The sequence below is a fragment of the Mizuhopecten yessoensis genome, unplaced genomic scaffold, assembly GCF_002113885.1.
Source record: "Mizuhopecten yessoensis strain PY_sf001 unplaced genomic scaffold, ASM211388v2 scaffold8931, whole genome shotgun sequence".
Classification (NCBI taxonomy): domain Eukaryota; kingdom Metazoa; phylum Mollusca; class Bivalvia; order Pectinida; family Pectinidae; genus Mizuhopecten; species Mizuhopecten yessoensis.
This window is the reverse complement of record NW_018407794.1, coordinates 122,900-137,930: the sequence shown is the minus strand read 5'-3', so window position 1 is coordinate 137,930 and position 15,031 is coordinate 122,900. Positions and strand designations below refer to the sequence as shown.

General features: G+C 35.4%; 1 protein-coding gene across 1 annotated transcript in view; it reads left to right on the top strand.

Annotated features, from left to right (window-relative positions):
- Window positions 1–15,031, top strand: part of LOC110456856 (cilia- and flagella-associated protein 65-like) — a 37,345-nt gene that overhangs the window by 12,687 nt on the left and 9,627 nt on the right. Inside the window, exons 14-32 of the mRNA XM_021507875.1 lie at window positions 1,869–1,901; window positions 4,448–4,537; window positions 6,896–6,976; window positions 7,434–7,514; window positions 8,012–8,092; window positions 8,944–8,998; window positions 9,209–9,294; window positions 9,563–9,689; window positions 10,177–10,345; window positions 10,668–10,806; window positions 11,028–11,167; window positions 11,335–11,419; window positions 11,897–12,055; window positions 12,467–12,632; window positions 12,819–12,947; window positions 13,534–13,690; window positions 14,024–14,092; window positions 14,359–14,487; window positions 14,750–14,834. Coding sequence (XP_021363550.1) covers window positions 1,869–1,901; window positions 4,448–4,537; window positions 6,896–6,976; window positions 7,434–7,514; window positions 8,012–8,092; window positions 8,944–8,998; window positions 9,209–9,294; window positions 9,563–9,689; window positions 10,177–10,345; window positions 10,668–10,806; window positions 11,028–11,167; window positions 11,335–11,419; window positions 11,897–12,055; window positions 12,467–12,632; window positions 12,819–12,947; window positions 13,534–13,690; window positions 14,024–14,092; window positions 14,359–14,487; window positions 14,750–14,834 — 2,061 coding nt within the window. The remainder of the gene's footprint in view (window positions 1–1,868; window positions 1,902–4,447; window positions 4,538–6,895; window positions 6,977–7,433; window positions 7,515–8,011; window positions 8,093–8,943; window positions 8,999–9,208; window positions 9,295–9,562; window positions 9,690–10,176; window positions 10,346–10,667; window positions 10,807–11,027; window positions 11,168–11,334; window positions 11,420–11,896; window positions 12,056–12,466; window positions 12,633–12,818; window positions 12,948–13,533; window positions 13,691–14,023; window positions 14,093–14,358; window positions 14,488–14,749; window positions 14,835–15,031) is intronic.

Below are 15,031 nucleotides of genomic sequence, written 5' to 3'. Positions count from 1 at the left end.
CCAGTCCCATATATAGCTGTTATATATGTACATATTATACCAATGGTTGACCTAAATCAACCCAGTCCCATATATAGCTGTTATATATGTACATATTATACCAATGGTTGACCTAAATCAACCCAGTCCCATATATAGCTGTTATATATGTACATATTATACCAATGGTTGACCTAAATCAACCCAGTCCCATATATAGCTGTTATATATGTACATATTATACCAATGGTTGACCTAAATCAACCCAGTCCCATATATAGCTGTTATATATGTACATATTATACCAATGGTTGACCTAAATCAACCCAGTCCCATATATAGCTGTTATATATGTACATATTATACCAATGGTTGACCTAAATCAACCCAGTCCCATATATAGCTGTTATATATGTACATATTATACCAATGGTTGACCTAAATCAACCCAGTCCCATATATAGCTGTTATATATGTACATATTATACCAATGGTTGACCTAAATCAACCCAGTCCCATATATAGCTGTTATATATGTACATATTATACCAATGGTTGACCTAAATCAACCCAGTCCCATATATAGCTGTTATATATGTACATATTATACCAATGGTTGACCTAAATCAACCCAGTCCCATATATAGCTGTTATATATGTACATATTATACCAATGGTTAATCTAAATCAACCCAGTCCCATATATAGCTGTTATATATGGACAAATTATACCAATGGTTAACCTAAATCAACCCAGTCCCATATATAGCTGTTATATATGGACAAATTATAACTTGTACATGTACTTGCTCCTTAAGAAGTGCATGATATCATATACTGTAAACTCCCTGCCATTTCCAGTTCCTGCATGTCGACACACGTATAGATATGATGTTGATGTTGGTCCGTGTTCTTCCTGTATAAACATCTCAGTTTAACATATCACATGTCCTGTCCCGGGGTATAGGGAGGACTGGGTAGTGTGGACGATAGGGAAGGGAGGGGTTATTTGTCAGGTCTCAATTTAACATATCACATGTCCTGTCCCAGTGTATAGGGAGGATGGGGTAGTGTGAATGATAGGGAAGGGAGGGGTTATTGGTCAGGTCACAATTTTACATATCACATGTCCTGTCCTAGGGTATAGGCAGGACAGGGTAGTGTGGACGATAGGGAAGGGAGGGATTAGGAAAGGGAGAGGTTATTGGTCAGGTCTCAGTTAAACATATCACATGTCCTGTCCCAGTGTATAGGGAGTACAGGATAGTGTGGGCGATAGGGAAGGGAGGGGTTAAGAAAGGGAGGGGTTATTGGTCAGGTCTCAGTTTAACATATCACATGTCCTGTCCCAGGGTATAGGGAGGACGGGGTAGTGTGGATGTTAGGGAAGGGAGGGGGTTATTGGTCAGGTCTTGGACTGAGGCTGTTCGTGTGGTTAACCTACATCGTGTGGCTTCACCAATTCACAAGGAATGCTATGAATCACAGGTTATTTTATCACTAATACAGTTGCAGTGAGTGAAATATGAATCTAATATCTAGTAATTTTTGCATTGCATTCAACTAGATATTATTAGATTACCTCCCCTTATCAAATACATGTTATCCAGTGAGATAACTGTTGTACCTTTTATTGGTCGAATTTTTCTTCACTCTGAAATAAAGAGTGCTATTGTTCATTCTTAATGTTGGTCTCAGGTGTTTGATGATCAAATAACAATGATCGGTGGGCGTGATCAAGTAACCATACATTTGAGTCAGGGGAGGTAATCTTTTCGTATATTATTGCTTTGTCACTCACCAGTTGATTTTCTACTCACCTGTGATTTTTTATCTAACACATCTTTCTTTCATTTTCATGACCTTGCTCCATTTTCTCACTTGCTCAGGATTGGCCTGTGAAAATCATAATTCCAGATGGGGTAAAGAGTTTTGTCAATTCTTGACTTACAAATTTCTTGAAATTCAATTTTAAATAGCAACATCTTTTTCAAATTCATTTTGAATAACAAAGTAAACGTCCTAATGACTTTTATTTGATTTCTGTTTTTTGTTTCTTTCTTTTTTTCCATTTTTCTGAAAGTTTGATTTCAACAGACTTTTAATTTGGAAGAAAAAGAACCAAAAAATTTGAAAGTATTTTTTTTTTTATTGCTGTTTCCTTAATTGTTATTTTTCTGTTTATTAATATGATATTATATATAAGCAGTTCAGGTTTTCCTAAATGAATTGAATTTGAAATTTGTAAGTCTATTACGAATAGAGAATGTTAAGTGAAGTAACAACTCTGTAGTTCATATATTCAAATTACAAACAAGTTTTGTATCCCCTGCTGCACCACTCTCAATGTAAGTGTATTAGTTAGATAATCTTATGTCATATGTATTTGCTTGCATTACTGTTTGTGTTTAAGGTCTGTTGCATGAAGTGTCCTTGCTTTGGCTTACCTACCTGATACATACTAGATAAACAAGCCTAGTACATGTACATGTTAGTGTTTGGCTTACCAAGTATCATCAGCTGCATAACGCATATCTATGTTAAGTCAAATTATCAAATTAATAATATTTTTTGGAAAAAAACAAGGGTAGAAATATGTGTTATCTTGGTGAAAAAATGTCTAGGTATGATCATTTAAAATTGTTGGACATTTGTTTTCAGTTTTGATAATTATGAAAATATCGAAAAAAATATCAATGTATTGACTTAAAAATAAATTAGACATTTAAACAATTAGGTACATTTGGATGGGAAATTTAGAAATACATATAGTCTATTTCTGGTCTACCAAAGATATAACATTGCAAGAATGAACAAGTGAGTGTGAAAATTAATATTGTAAGATATTTTGTAATGCTGAAAATGTTTCAAAAAAAAATATATAAAAAAAAATATCGGCGATTAAAAATTTCCCATTATTTTTTATATCTAGTTGACAAAGTTTGATACAAGTCCATCTGTTTGTTGTCTGGTATCAGTCTCCTGTGTTAAAGCACACGGCTGCTTTAAGTATTTTTTTTATTTCTCAATTTCAAATCCTTTTGATTTTCAGTTAAACATTAGAATTGTCCTTCTGTATGTTTTATCTTATTATAATAGACTGTAGTGTTGCGGACTTTCACTATGAGAAATTAATTTGAAACTTACATGGACTCCCTGTCATTAAATGTAAGATATTAAAAAGGACTGTGTTTGAATAATATGAACTAAACTGGTTAAAATAGATACAAGGTCAGCATTTTTTGTCTAAAAATAGTTTTAATGTAAATTACAAAATTAAATTTGTGTCAAACTTTATTATTTAGACAGATATAATGGAATACTTCTAGTTTTTGCTGTTTAGAAGTGAAGTTAAAGTCATATGCAGTGAATGTGTTAGTTTTATATTTGGGCTCTAATATTTTAATGCTCAGTATTACATCAGTGTCTATTAGGGTTATCATACTTAGCATACCATCAGCGGCTCTTCTCTGTGAGCAAAAGTTGAGAAAACATGTACTTGTAGAATTAGTGCCATTAGTTAGTGCACCCTAGATACCACTGAATGTGCTGGAAAAAACACCTGCTGCGTAAATATTTATACAGTATATCAAACATCCAATATAGACAACAGATTTTTCCATTAAGTAATAGATAGGATTTGTAATGCTTAATTACTTATTGTTACTTATCCTCAGAGATCCGAATTCTAACCCCTTTAACTATTACAATTTTTAGTTTTTCTTCAGTATACATACTTCTTTATGTTTGTTCTTCAGTATGTAGAAAGTATCCTATATATTTATATATATTCAAGCTATGTAATTTACAAGGAACCAGATTTTTTGAAAAAGACATTTATGAAAATGTTTATCGTCTTCCCTCTGTGAGGTAGAAATACGCAATTAAATTATGATAAAAATAAATTGATAAGATTAACATTTTTATCTCACGAATGTTAAGTTGTCTGACAACTTTGAAAATAAGAGATACATGTAGTGTAGTGTTTACTTGTAAAATCTTCTCTCAATGAAATGAGTTAGTGTGGTAAATCTGATCTTATGAGATTGATCAGGTTCATTAAAAAATAAAATGAATGTGAAGTATTTTGTTGGATTGTCAGACAGTAGATGTTTTATGGTACTCTGTCAACAACGTTTAACATCCAGAGTAAGAGAACTTTCTGAATTAATAAAAGGGGATATGTACCATATTCAGGTCTTAAATAGGGTTAACCCTTTCACCACTGTAGACCATAATGGACTCATCCATATCAATGCATATTAGAGTCTACTAAGTTACAGAGGGGTGGCAGGGTTAATGTAAAATCAAATAAATATCCTTTTTGTTAAATGATTACATATGTTTAAAATTGTCCGAATTAATTTATATGCATTTACAACCTAAAGTAAAATATGTATAATGTGAAATATGTGTGAACTTCCGGATTGAGAAATTAAGTGGATGTTTTTGATGGTTTGATTGACAGGGACAGTCGGTCGACAAAACTGTAAATGAATATGAAGATGTTCCCATAATGGACCAGTACTTTAACGACGGTTTCCATAGCGACGTTGTGGTGAGTAATCTAAACTTTAAAAAATTTCATCTTAACATCTTTATATTTCCATATAAACATAAACAGATAGGTTTAACTTGACCAGATGTGTTACTTCCGGGTCAGTATCCTAAAGGTCAAGGTCAGTGAAGAGGGTCAAATGTCAAATATGTATAATGCTTGTTCAGACCAAATCCTTGGAATTACTGAACCTTTTCTAATGAAATATTGCATGATCCTCATGAAGAGACAGATTGTTGTATAGCACTTTGATGTTTGTATCTTAAAGGTCAAGGTCATGATAAGAGGTCAAATGTCATATTAGTATAACTGTGTTTTTCTGGACCCTACGTTTTGATTGTGTTTTTGTATGAAATTTCATTTATATGTAAATCAGTTTCATGAACAGAAGAGAAGTGTTACCTGGCCATTTTATGTTGTACCCAAAACTATTGATTAGGCATGGGGTCAATAGCCAAATGATTGTAGGATTTTATGGACCATAACTTCTCATTGCTTTGCCATTTTATTCTGTCAAACCTCTGTCTGCGGGTGTATGAAGTACAGTACTTCATTCAAATTCTTGTCACTCGTAAACAGTATAATGTTTTGAAGTTAAGAAGTGCATTTATTTGGACAACTCATTGATTGTTTCTAACTTACATTGCCAGCTGTTATGTATTATTTGTTCTGTAATAAGTTAACCAGACATCAAGCCATGATAGGTTTTAATATCTATAGTATCCCTTAGTCTGCCTTATTGGGTAGGTTTTAATATCTACAGCATCCCTTAGTCTGCCTTAATGGGTAGGTTTTAATATCTACAGCATCCCTTAGTCTGCCTTATTGGGTAGGTTTTAATATCTATAGCGATCCCTTAGTCTGCCTTATTGGGTAGGTTTTAATATCTATAGCATCCCTTAGTCTGCCTTATTGGGTAGGTTTTACTATCTACAGCATCCCTTAGTCTGCCTTATTGGGTAACATCTAAACATTGTAAAATGTTTGTTTATTTGACTGTGTTTTACTATCTACAGTACAATGTTTGTTTATTTGACTGTGCTTTACTATCTACAGTACAATGTTTGTTTATTTGACTGTGCTTTACTATCTACAGTACAATGTTTGTTTATTTGACTGTGTTTTACTATCTTATCTATAGCATCCCTTAGTCTGCCTTATTGGGTAGGTTTTACTATCTACAGCATCCCTTAGTCTGCCTTATTGGGTAACATCTAAACATTGTAAAATGTTTGTTTATTTGACTGTGTTTTACTCTCTACAGTACAATGTTTGTTTATTTGACTGTGTTTTACTATCTTATCTATAGCATCCCTTAGTCTGCCTTATTGGGTAGGTTTTAATATCTACAGCATCCCTTAGTCTGCCTTATTGGGTAGGTTTTAATATCTATAGCATCCCTTAGTCTGCCTTATTGGGTAGGTTTTACTATCTACAGCATCCCTTAGTCTGCCTTATTGGGTAGGTTTTAATATCTATAGCATCCCTTAGTCTGCCTTATTGGGTAGGTTTTACTATCTACAGCATCCCTTAGTCTGCCTTATTGGGTAGGTTTTAATATCTATAGCATCCCTTAGTCTGCCTTATTGGGTAGGTTTTAATATCTACAGCATCCCTTAGTCTGCCTTATTGGGTAACATCTAAACATCGTAAAATGTTTGTTTATTTGACTGTGTTTTACTATCTTATCTATAGCATCCCTTAGTCTGCCTTATTGGGTAGGTTTTAATATCTATAGCATCCCTTAGTCTGCCTTATTGGGTAGGTTTTAATATCTACAGCATCCCTTAGTCTGCCTTATTGGGTAGGTTTTAATATCTACAGCATCCCTTAGTCTGCCTTATTGGGTAGGTTTTAATATCTACAGCATCCCTTAGTCTGCCTTATTGGGTAGGTTTTAATATCTATAGCATCCCTTAGTCTGCCTTATTGGGTAGGTTTTACTATCTACAGCATCCCTTAGTCTGCCTTATTGGGTAGGTTTTACTATCTACAGCATCCCTTAGTCTGCCTTATTGGGTAGGTTTTACTATCTACAGCATCCCTTAGTCTGCCTTATTGGGTAACATCTAAACATCGTAAAATGTTTGTTTATTTGACTGTGTTTTACTCTCTACAGTACAATGTTTGTTTATTTGACTGTGTTTGACTATCTACAGTACAATGTTTCTTTATTTGACTGTGTTTGACTTTCTACAGTACAATGTGTGTTTATTTGACTGTGTTTTACTATCTACAGCACAATGTGTGTTTATTTGACTGTGTTTTACTATCTACAGCACAATGTGTGTTTATTTGACTGTGTTTTACTATCTACAGCACAATGTGTGTTTATTTGACTGTGTTTGACTATTGCAGCAATTTGTTCCCCACATCAGTATGGACATAAACAATGCCGACTTCGGTAGATGTCAGAACATCCGACTCGTAGAGGACCGGGTAGGTACTACGGAATATGTATTATCTAACCCTTTCACCCCTATGCAACTTTAGTAGTCTCTACCATTCATTGATCTGGATGATCATGAGTCCATTATGGTTTACCGTGGTGAAAGGTTTATTAGGTCAATTACCGGTAACATCATTAGTAAACATATTTCTAGTGTAATACTTGACTGGTGTATGGGGTGATTTATACTGTGTTTTACTATCTACAGTACAATGTGTGTTTTTTTGACTGTGTTTTACTATCTACAGTACAATGTGTGTTTTTTTGACTGTGTTTTACTATCTACAGTACAATGTGTGTTTTTTTGACTGTGTTTTACTATCTACAGTACAATGTTTCTTTATTTGACTGTGTTTGACTTTCTACAGTACAATGTGTGTTTATTTGACTGTGTTTTACTATCTAAAGTACAATGTGTGTTTATTTGACTGTGTTTGACTATTGCAGCAATTTGTTCCCCACATCAGTATGGACATAAACAATGCCGACTTCGGTAGATGTCAGAACATCCGACTCGTAGAGGACCGGGTAGGTACTACGGAATATGTATTATCTAACCCTTTCACCCCTATGCAACTTTAGTAGACTCTACCATTCATTGATCTGGATGATCATGAGTCCATTATGGTTTACCGTGGTGAAAGGTTTATTAGGTCAATTACCGGTAACATCATTAGTAAACATATTTCTAGTGTAATACTTGACTGGTGTATGGGGTGATTTATACTGTGTTTTACTATCTACAGTACAATGTGTGTTTATTTGACTGTTTTTGGCTATCTACAGTACAATGTTTGTTTATTTGACTGTGCTTTACTATCTACAGTACAATGTTTGTTTATTTGCCTGTGTTTGGCTATCTACAGTACAATGTTTGTTTATGTGACTGTGTTTTACTATCTACAGTACAATGTTTCTTTATTTGACTGTGTTTGACTTTCTACAGTACAATGTGTGTTTATTTGACTGTGTTTGGCTATCTACAGTACAATGTGTGTTTATTTGACTGTGTTTGACTATTGCAGCAATTTGTTCCCCACATCAGTATGGACATAAACAATGCCGACTTCGGTAGATGTCAGAACATCCGACTCGTAGAGGACCGGGTAGGTACTACGGAATATGTATTATCTAACCCTTTCACCCCTATGCAACTTTAGTAGACTCTACCATTCATTGATCTGGATGATCATGAGTCCATTATGGTTTACCGTGGTGAAAGGTTTATTAGGTCAATTACCGGTAACATCATTAGTAAACATATTTCTAGTGTAATACTTGATTGGTGTATGGGGTGATTTATCAGGATGTAGTTGGTATGGTAGTCAAGGCTAGGTCTATAGTGAGATGTTACTGTATGCATGGTAATAAACACCCCTCCCCAAGTAGGGTGACACTGAGATAATTTGATTTTTTCCTTGACAGATGTGTATGTCTAATGCAAGACATTAGAGTAAAGCCTGTCTCAATCAAACCCTTCATAATCTTGAAACATTAATTTTGGTCCTACTTTCTGAACCTGTACAATCAGAAAACCTGTCTATTATGAACAGCTTATATGTTCATTTTGTGTTCATTGTAGACAGGGTCTTCTGACACTTTGAATGTCTGTTGTTGTGGTTATTGTTCACCCTGAAATGCTTTAAATAGAGTAAAACAGCCAAGGAATAGGAGGGGAAAACGCTACTTTTGTAGTATAATCCTGAGATGTGCTTGCTAGTTCTGTAACGTCTAGCGTAGTCAGTGGCTGGAGGGGTGCCTACCCACACGTTATATCTGGTGGCAAACTGCTAAAATACCCGTCACCTGTGTGGTCCAGCAATGATTCATCAGTTCAATAAGATTTCAAATTATCCTGCAATTGACTCTTTTTTAAGTTTGTTATCAGTTTGCAGCTATAATTATATGATGCACTGGTGAATCAGTTATAAAAATGTTCTGGTTCATTTTCTAACAGATCCTGAATATGACCAATCATACCTGCGGCAAAGTCACTGTCCAGTGGATAGGAGGTAAGCTCACAGTTAACCCTAAAGCCTAAAAAATGTTAACAAATCTGGTTGATGAGATGGATATAATGAAATCAAATAAAGAATATGCAGCTGCTTGACCTTAAATCAAGTTACATGTGTACTTATATGTCAGGATTTGAAAATAACATGTTTCGTTTGTTTAATGTATGGTAACAAAGATTGTTGATGTAAGAGAGGTGACTGTTACAGGGTCAGACAGGACGTTCTATGTGACTCCCTCGGTGATGGACATTCCCCCACTGAAATCCTGCGCGTTCCAGGTGTCCTTCAAGCCTGTGAGTTTGTACTGTTATCTATCCATGGTGATCTGATCTATACTGCATTTAACCTTGTACAAACTAAACTGAAATAGAGCAATGTTTTGTTTGTTTGGACTGTAACATCCTCGCAACAGCCAGTGTCTTATGAGGATGATAGAGAGAAGAGTAATAACTTTCACATGAAAAGTCACTTGTAGTAAGTCTATACAGTAGCTTACATATAAAAATGTAAAAAATGATGTTCACTTGAAACTCTGTTAACTTTGTGTTTTTTATCCTGCAGAATGCCCCTAACCAGTTTTACGGAGCAGAGCTGGAATGTTATACCTACTACAAGAGTCTGAGGGACTACCGTCTGGTGGAGGATACGACTCACTTTCCTCCATGGTGTTCCACACTCACCTGTACAGGTAAGTTAGACCCTCCCTCCCTGGCCTCTCTCATATACAGGGTTAGACCCTCCCTTGGCCTCTCACCTATACATGTAGGTTAGACACCCCCCCGGCCTCTCTCCTATACAGGTAAGTTATACCCTTCCCTGGCCTCTCACCTATACAGATAAGTTAGACCCTCCCCTGGCCTCTCACCTGTACAGGTAAGTTAGACCCTCCCTCCCTGGCATCTCATGTACAGGGTTAGACCCTCCATTGGCCTCTCAACTATACAGGAAGGTTAGACCCCTCCTCCACCCCCTCTCACCTGTACAGATGAGTTAGATCTATACACACTTGCCTGTTGAGATTAGGTAGATAAGATTTTTTCCTTTCCTGTTTTCATCTTGTATTTCAGGACCATTTCATATTGTAATAATTATAAATGGTACCATATTTTATTTGATAGATATTAGATCTTGGATCTTACAGACTATTGTGACGGTATAACATTGTGCCTTTCCAGGTCATACTTTCCAGCCCAATAACGAGACCTTCCTTCCTCGCCTCAGTCTGGACTCACAGCGCCTCATATTCCCCGCCGTAAACACCAAGGAATCCACGTATCGCACTCTCCTCTTCACAAACAATGGAACCACTCCCATCTTTTATGATGTGGAGAAAGATCCAACCTCGTAAGTTTAGTGCAAGAGTACTCTAAACACTATTTTGTTTTCTGTAAGATATTAAAGGTCAAGATTGCATATTTTACAGGTGAATATTGTTATTGATGACCAAAAACTATATTTCTTCAACAAAATTTTCTGATATTTTCTATGAGAAGATCAGATTGTTTTTCCCATACTCTGATGTCTTTGCTCATTTGTGGGAATTTTGATATTTTATATTGCTGACCTGTCATGATTTGTAAATATACATGTACTTATAGTATATACATCATACATCTATAAGATAATGTTTGAATTTTAATCAAATATCTCCCCCTTTACCTGACAGTGTGTATGCGGTGAAGCCAGCCAAAGCGTTACTGAGGGGCGAACATCAGATCTTTGTGGTGAAGATCACACCTCCCGAAGTGAAGACTTACAAACATGGTCTAAACTTCAGACTTAACGACAATGAGAAATACAACAAGGTAAGCTGCTATGTCATTGGTCCACTTACTCAATTTGTTAATAAACTCTCTGTTGGATTATAGGTCTTTTATCTGCTGCTGTTTACAATGTATGATGGTTTGATTTTAATTTTATGACTTTTGCTGGTGTTTTAGTTTTTCAAGAGGAATCAGAATCTTGTAAGCATAGTTCCTGATAATGGATCAAGTTCATATTTGAACTGTGGTGTTTGTTTTTTCAGTCGATCCAGCTGTGGGGTTCTGCTGAGGCTCCGCATGTTCTCCTGGACATGGAGGGCAACTTGTTTTTCAAGCAGACCTGTATCGGCACATCATCATGTAAATCTTACACCATCAAGAACCTGTCCCGTATCCCACTCAGGTAAGTTATCATCATTCAATCTTACACCATCAAAAACCTGTCCCGTATCCCACTCCTCTAAGTTTTAACAATTATTTTTTAATGTGATTTGTAGATTTATTTACTGTCAGCGAAAAAAATCAGTTGTTTGGTTATATAATAACATTGTTATTTTGTTCTTTTTGTAGGTACGAGTGGCACTTTACACACGCTGAAAGGAAGCTTCTTACAGTTACGCCAGACAGAGGGATTATACAGCCAAACGAAACTCAGGTAGGTTACCCGGTCAAAGTGGTAATATATGTTGACACTCACGGAAATACTGGAGGTAACTGACCCAACAGGTCAGGAGCCAAGGCTAAATTATTTGAAATCTGGTGATCTTGTAGGCTTCAATTGACTCTTAGTTTATTGGGCAACTTTTGTTGGACCTTTATTCAAATAATTGTAAAATAATTGTGAAATAATTGCATAAACCATGAATAAACTGGGAAACCCTACTGTTAATTGTTACACATCTGTACACGGAATAAACATCAAAGCAGGAGAATTTAAAGAGAAATCTTTGCAACATCAAAATGGTTTTAATAAACTTTGATTTAACTTGTGTAATCCAAAACAAACAACAAATTTTAGAATAGCAGTGGGTAAAAACAAATTGGACTTGTATGCTTGTCCTTTGTTCCTGATGCTGAGAAGAAGATGTGGACTTCTGTATAATCCAATATAAGCAATAACTTGTTTATTCAGTGCCAGACATGGTCCTTTGTCCCTGATGCTGAGAAGAAATATGTGATGAAGCCGTCTCTCATTGTGTGGGGCCAGGGATTCAGTAGCAATTCCTCTGGGGGGAAGAAGAAGCAGTTTGTCGTACGTGCTGTGGGGGAAGGAACAGTAGGCGATGTCAAGGTAAATTTACTGTTCGGGGATTAAACCCAAGGCCCTTTAACCCTGGCAATCCCTATCTCAACTATTGCTGGAGAATTGAAATAATTAAAAAAAAAAAAAACGCAAATTTACCAAGTTCAGAAATAAAAAGAACGTGTACTCATTAATTGTAAAGTAACCAGTGACCAGAAGGGAAACATATTGAAGTTACTAAGAGAATGTACAAATATTTTACAACCAGACATATAATAACGATCTTGAGTTTTCTTGATATGCTGGTTTCAAACTTAAAAAAAAAAGGTTTTGAACAAAATTAAAATTGAAAAAGGATAAATTGATTCAGACAGAGCATCAGAACCTTCTCTTTTGACTCTGGGAGTCCACTGTTAAAAAGTTCATTATATTTTATTATTATTGATACCATTTCACCAGGCAGAGCAATCTTACCTTGACTTTGGAGATGTAGTGGTTGGAAGTTCGGCATCCAAGACCATCGTCATTACGAATGACAGCTCCTGTTCCCTTCATTACAAGCTTTTTATTGACCAGACTCTGGATGGACCTTATCCAGAAGAGGTGACAAGAGATGATAAAATTGGTATGAATATATTTAAATATGTTTCACCTTCTATAATTCGGTTTCATTTTTAAATAATGATAGATATATAGATATACTATTGGAAAGTGGTTTGATAGGAGTCTGTATAAAAACCGACTATTTGCTCTAGTTTGTATATTGATATATTTGTAACTCAGCTCTCGTCTGATATTTCTTTTTTCTCAGCTCTGGTCCTGCAAAAGATGCAGGGTATCCTACCGGCACGATCCAAACAGACCATCATGGCAAATGTTTGTCCAGTTCGGAGATCAACCTACCAGTTTGCCATCTCGTACCAACTTATCACTCCCGAGGGTAAGAAAGACTTTTTATATCTCATTCTGTAGCATCAAGGTTATAAGAAAATAACATTGATTTTGCAAACTTTGAAACCTCATTAATGATTGAAAACAATTCTGTGACATATGTAAATTGGGGACAGATATGTGATTGTGTCAGTAAATAGCTTTGATTCAGTCCCCCCTACTTATAAATAGCTTTGATTCAGTCCCCCCTACATATAAATAGCTTTGACTCAGTCCCCCCTACTTATAAATAGCTTTGATTCAGTTCCCCCTACTTATAAATAGCTTTGATTCAGTCCCCCCTACTTATATATAGCTTTGATTCAGTCCCCCCTACATATAAATAGCTTTGATTCAGTCCCCCCTACTTATAAATAGCTTTGAGATGTATGTAGTTTGATTACATACAACTTTTAAAAATGTGTTTGAGATAATCAAAAAAAATAGATTTCCTTCTTATGAGCATTTATATTAAGAAAAGATGAGTTGTCGGGAGGTGTGTAAAAATGTTAGAGTTATATCTAATAAACACTGGTATACAAATCCTATTCTTAGTCCAAATGAATCGGTATTATTAATGTATCCTTGTATTGTAGGTACGATTACCCATAATGCAGCAAAAGAGCCACAACATCTGTGTCATGTGCTGACGACGGGAGTGTTCCCCTTTATGTCTGTCACAGACGCACGCTGCTACGGTAGCGCCATCGGCATCAGTAAAAAACAACTCTGGGGTCTGTTCTCACTAGACAAGTAAGTATTTGATTGTCAGGTTGGAGTGTTGTGATACTTGCAGGTTTTATTGTGGTATAAGCTGAATCTGAATTCAACAAGACATTTGCTTTACCAATCAAGTTACACCAAACACCTTAAAATAACCTAAAACTACTTTTATAAGACAGAGAATTCTGAATTTCATTTGATACAAAATATTGAATTATATATGTTTTAGTCCATTTTCCATATATTTAATGGAAAAATTGACCTGCTTGACAATTTATAGTTAATTATGCAAGACATTTCTAGGATTTTTTTGGAATTAATTTATGAAAATATTCTTAATTTTTTTTCTCTCCATTTTTCTAGTTTAAATGTTAGTCTGGACTCGGATCCCTCAACTGAGGAGCTACGTTACAGTGTGGCCACCAGACACAGGTACATTGCTGGGGAAAAAAGGATGAAACGATGAACTGATAATAGCCTTGTTAGAACAAATACTCAGCTACAATTGAACAATGTTCACTTTAATGATCTCATTTTAGAATCTGTATGTTTCAGTACTGTAGTTATTTTAGCACTTTTCAAGGTTTGCGTGATTTAGATTCATGTTTGAGTATTTGTCTGAGACTTATATATATTCGAGATTTTAACGTTTCTGAATCTTCCCTATCTAATTATGTTTCTGTTGTATTGTCTTACAGCCACAGTCGTCGTCCTCCGGTGTACACCAGAGCCATACTCGACTTTAACTTCAGCTCGGCACCACTCGACAGTGATCCTTGTATTGTAAATCTGATGTTTGAGAACTCTGGCACTGTCGCCACAGAATGGTAAGTCTACTCCAATATAATGTACAATGGTATACACAATCGGTACAAACTTATACATGTAATTACAGGTAATATGTGTGAAGATAAAAACATGATAACTGTTAACAGATTTTGTATAAATCGACTGATTTAATTCCACATATATAAAAATTGACAAAGTTTTATAAAAATTGACAAAGTTTTCATGAAGATTGAAATTCTCACAAAAAAAGGAATTAAGCCAAGGTTAAATATATTGACTTGATCTTGTTATACTTTTAAGGGCATTCCTGTTCCCCGCTGACCTTCAGCTGGAGTTGGAATACTGGGCGGAGACGGGGGAGTTTGACGAGGATGAACTCCATGAGGTCAGTACTTAGTTCCAAGTCATAAGTCAAGTTAGTTTGTATCAGGGGTGAACATTTATTTTATCACCAACACATGATCGGGGATACCCTTTTTTTCACAATTTCGTTTTTAAAATGGAAGGTCACCTAGGAAAAAAGTATTCAATATTGGGTAATCGAAGTTCAACCCAGAAAAATAAAGGTTAAAAGTTTGATTT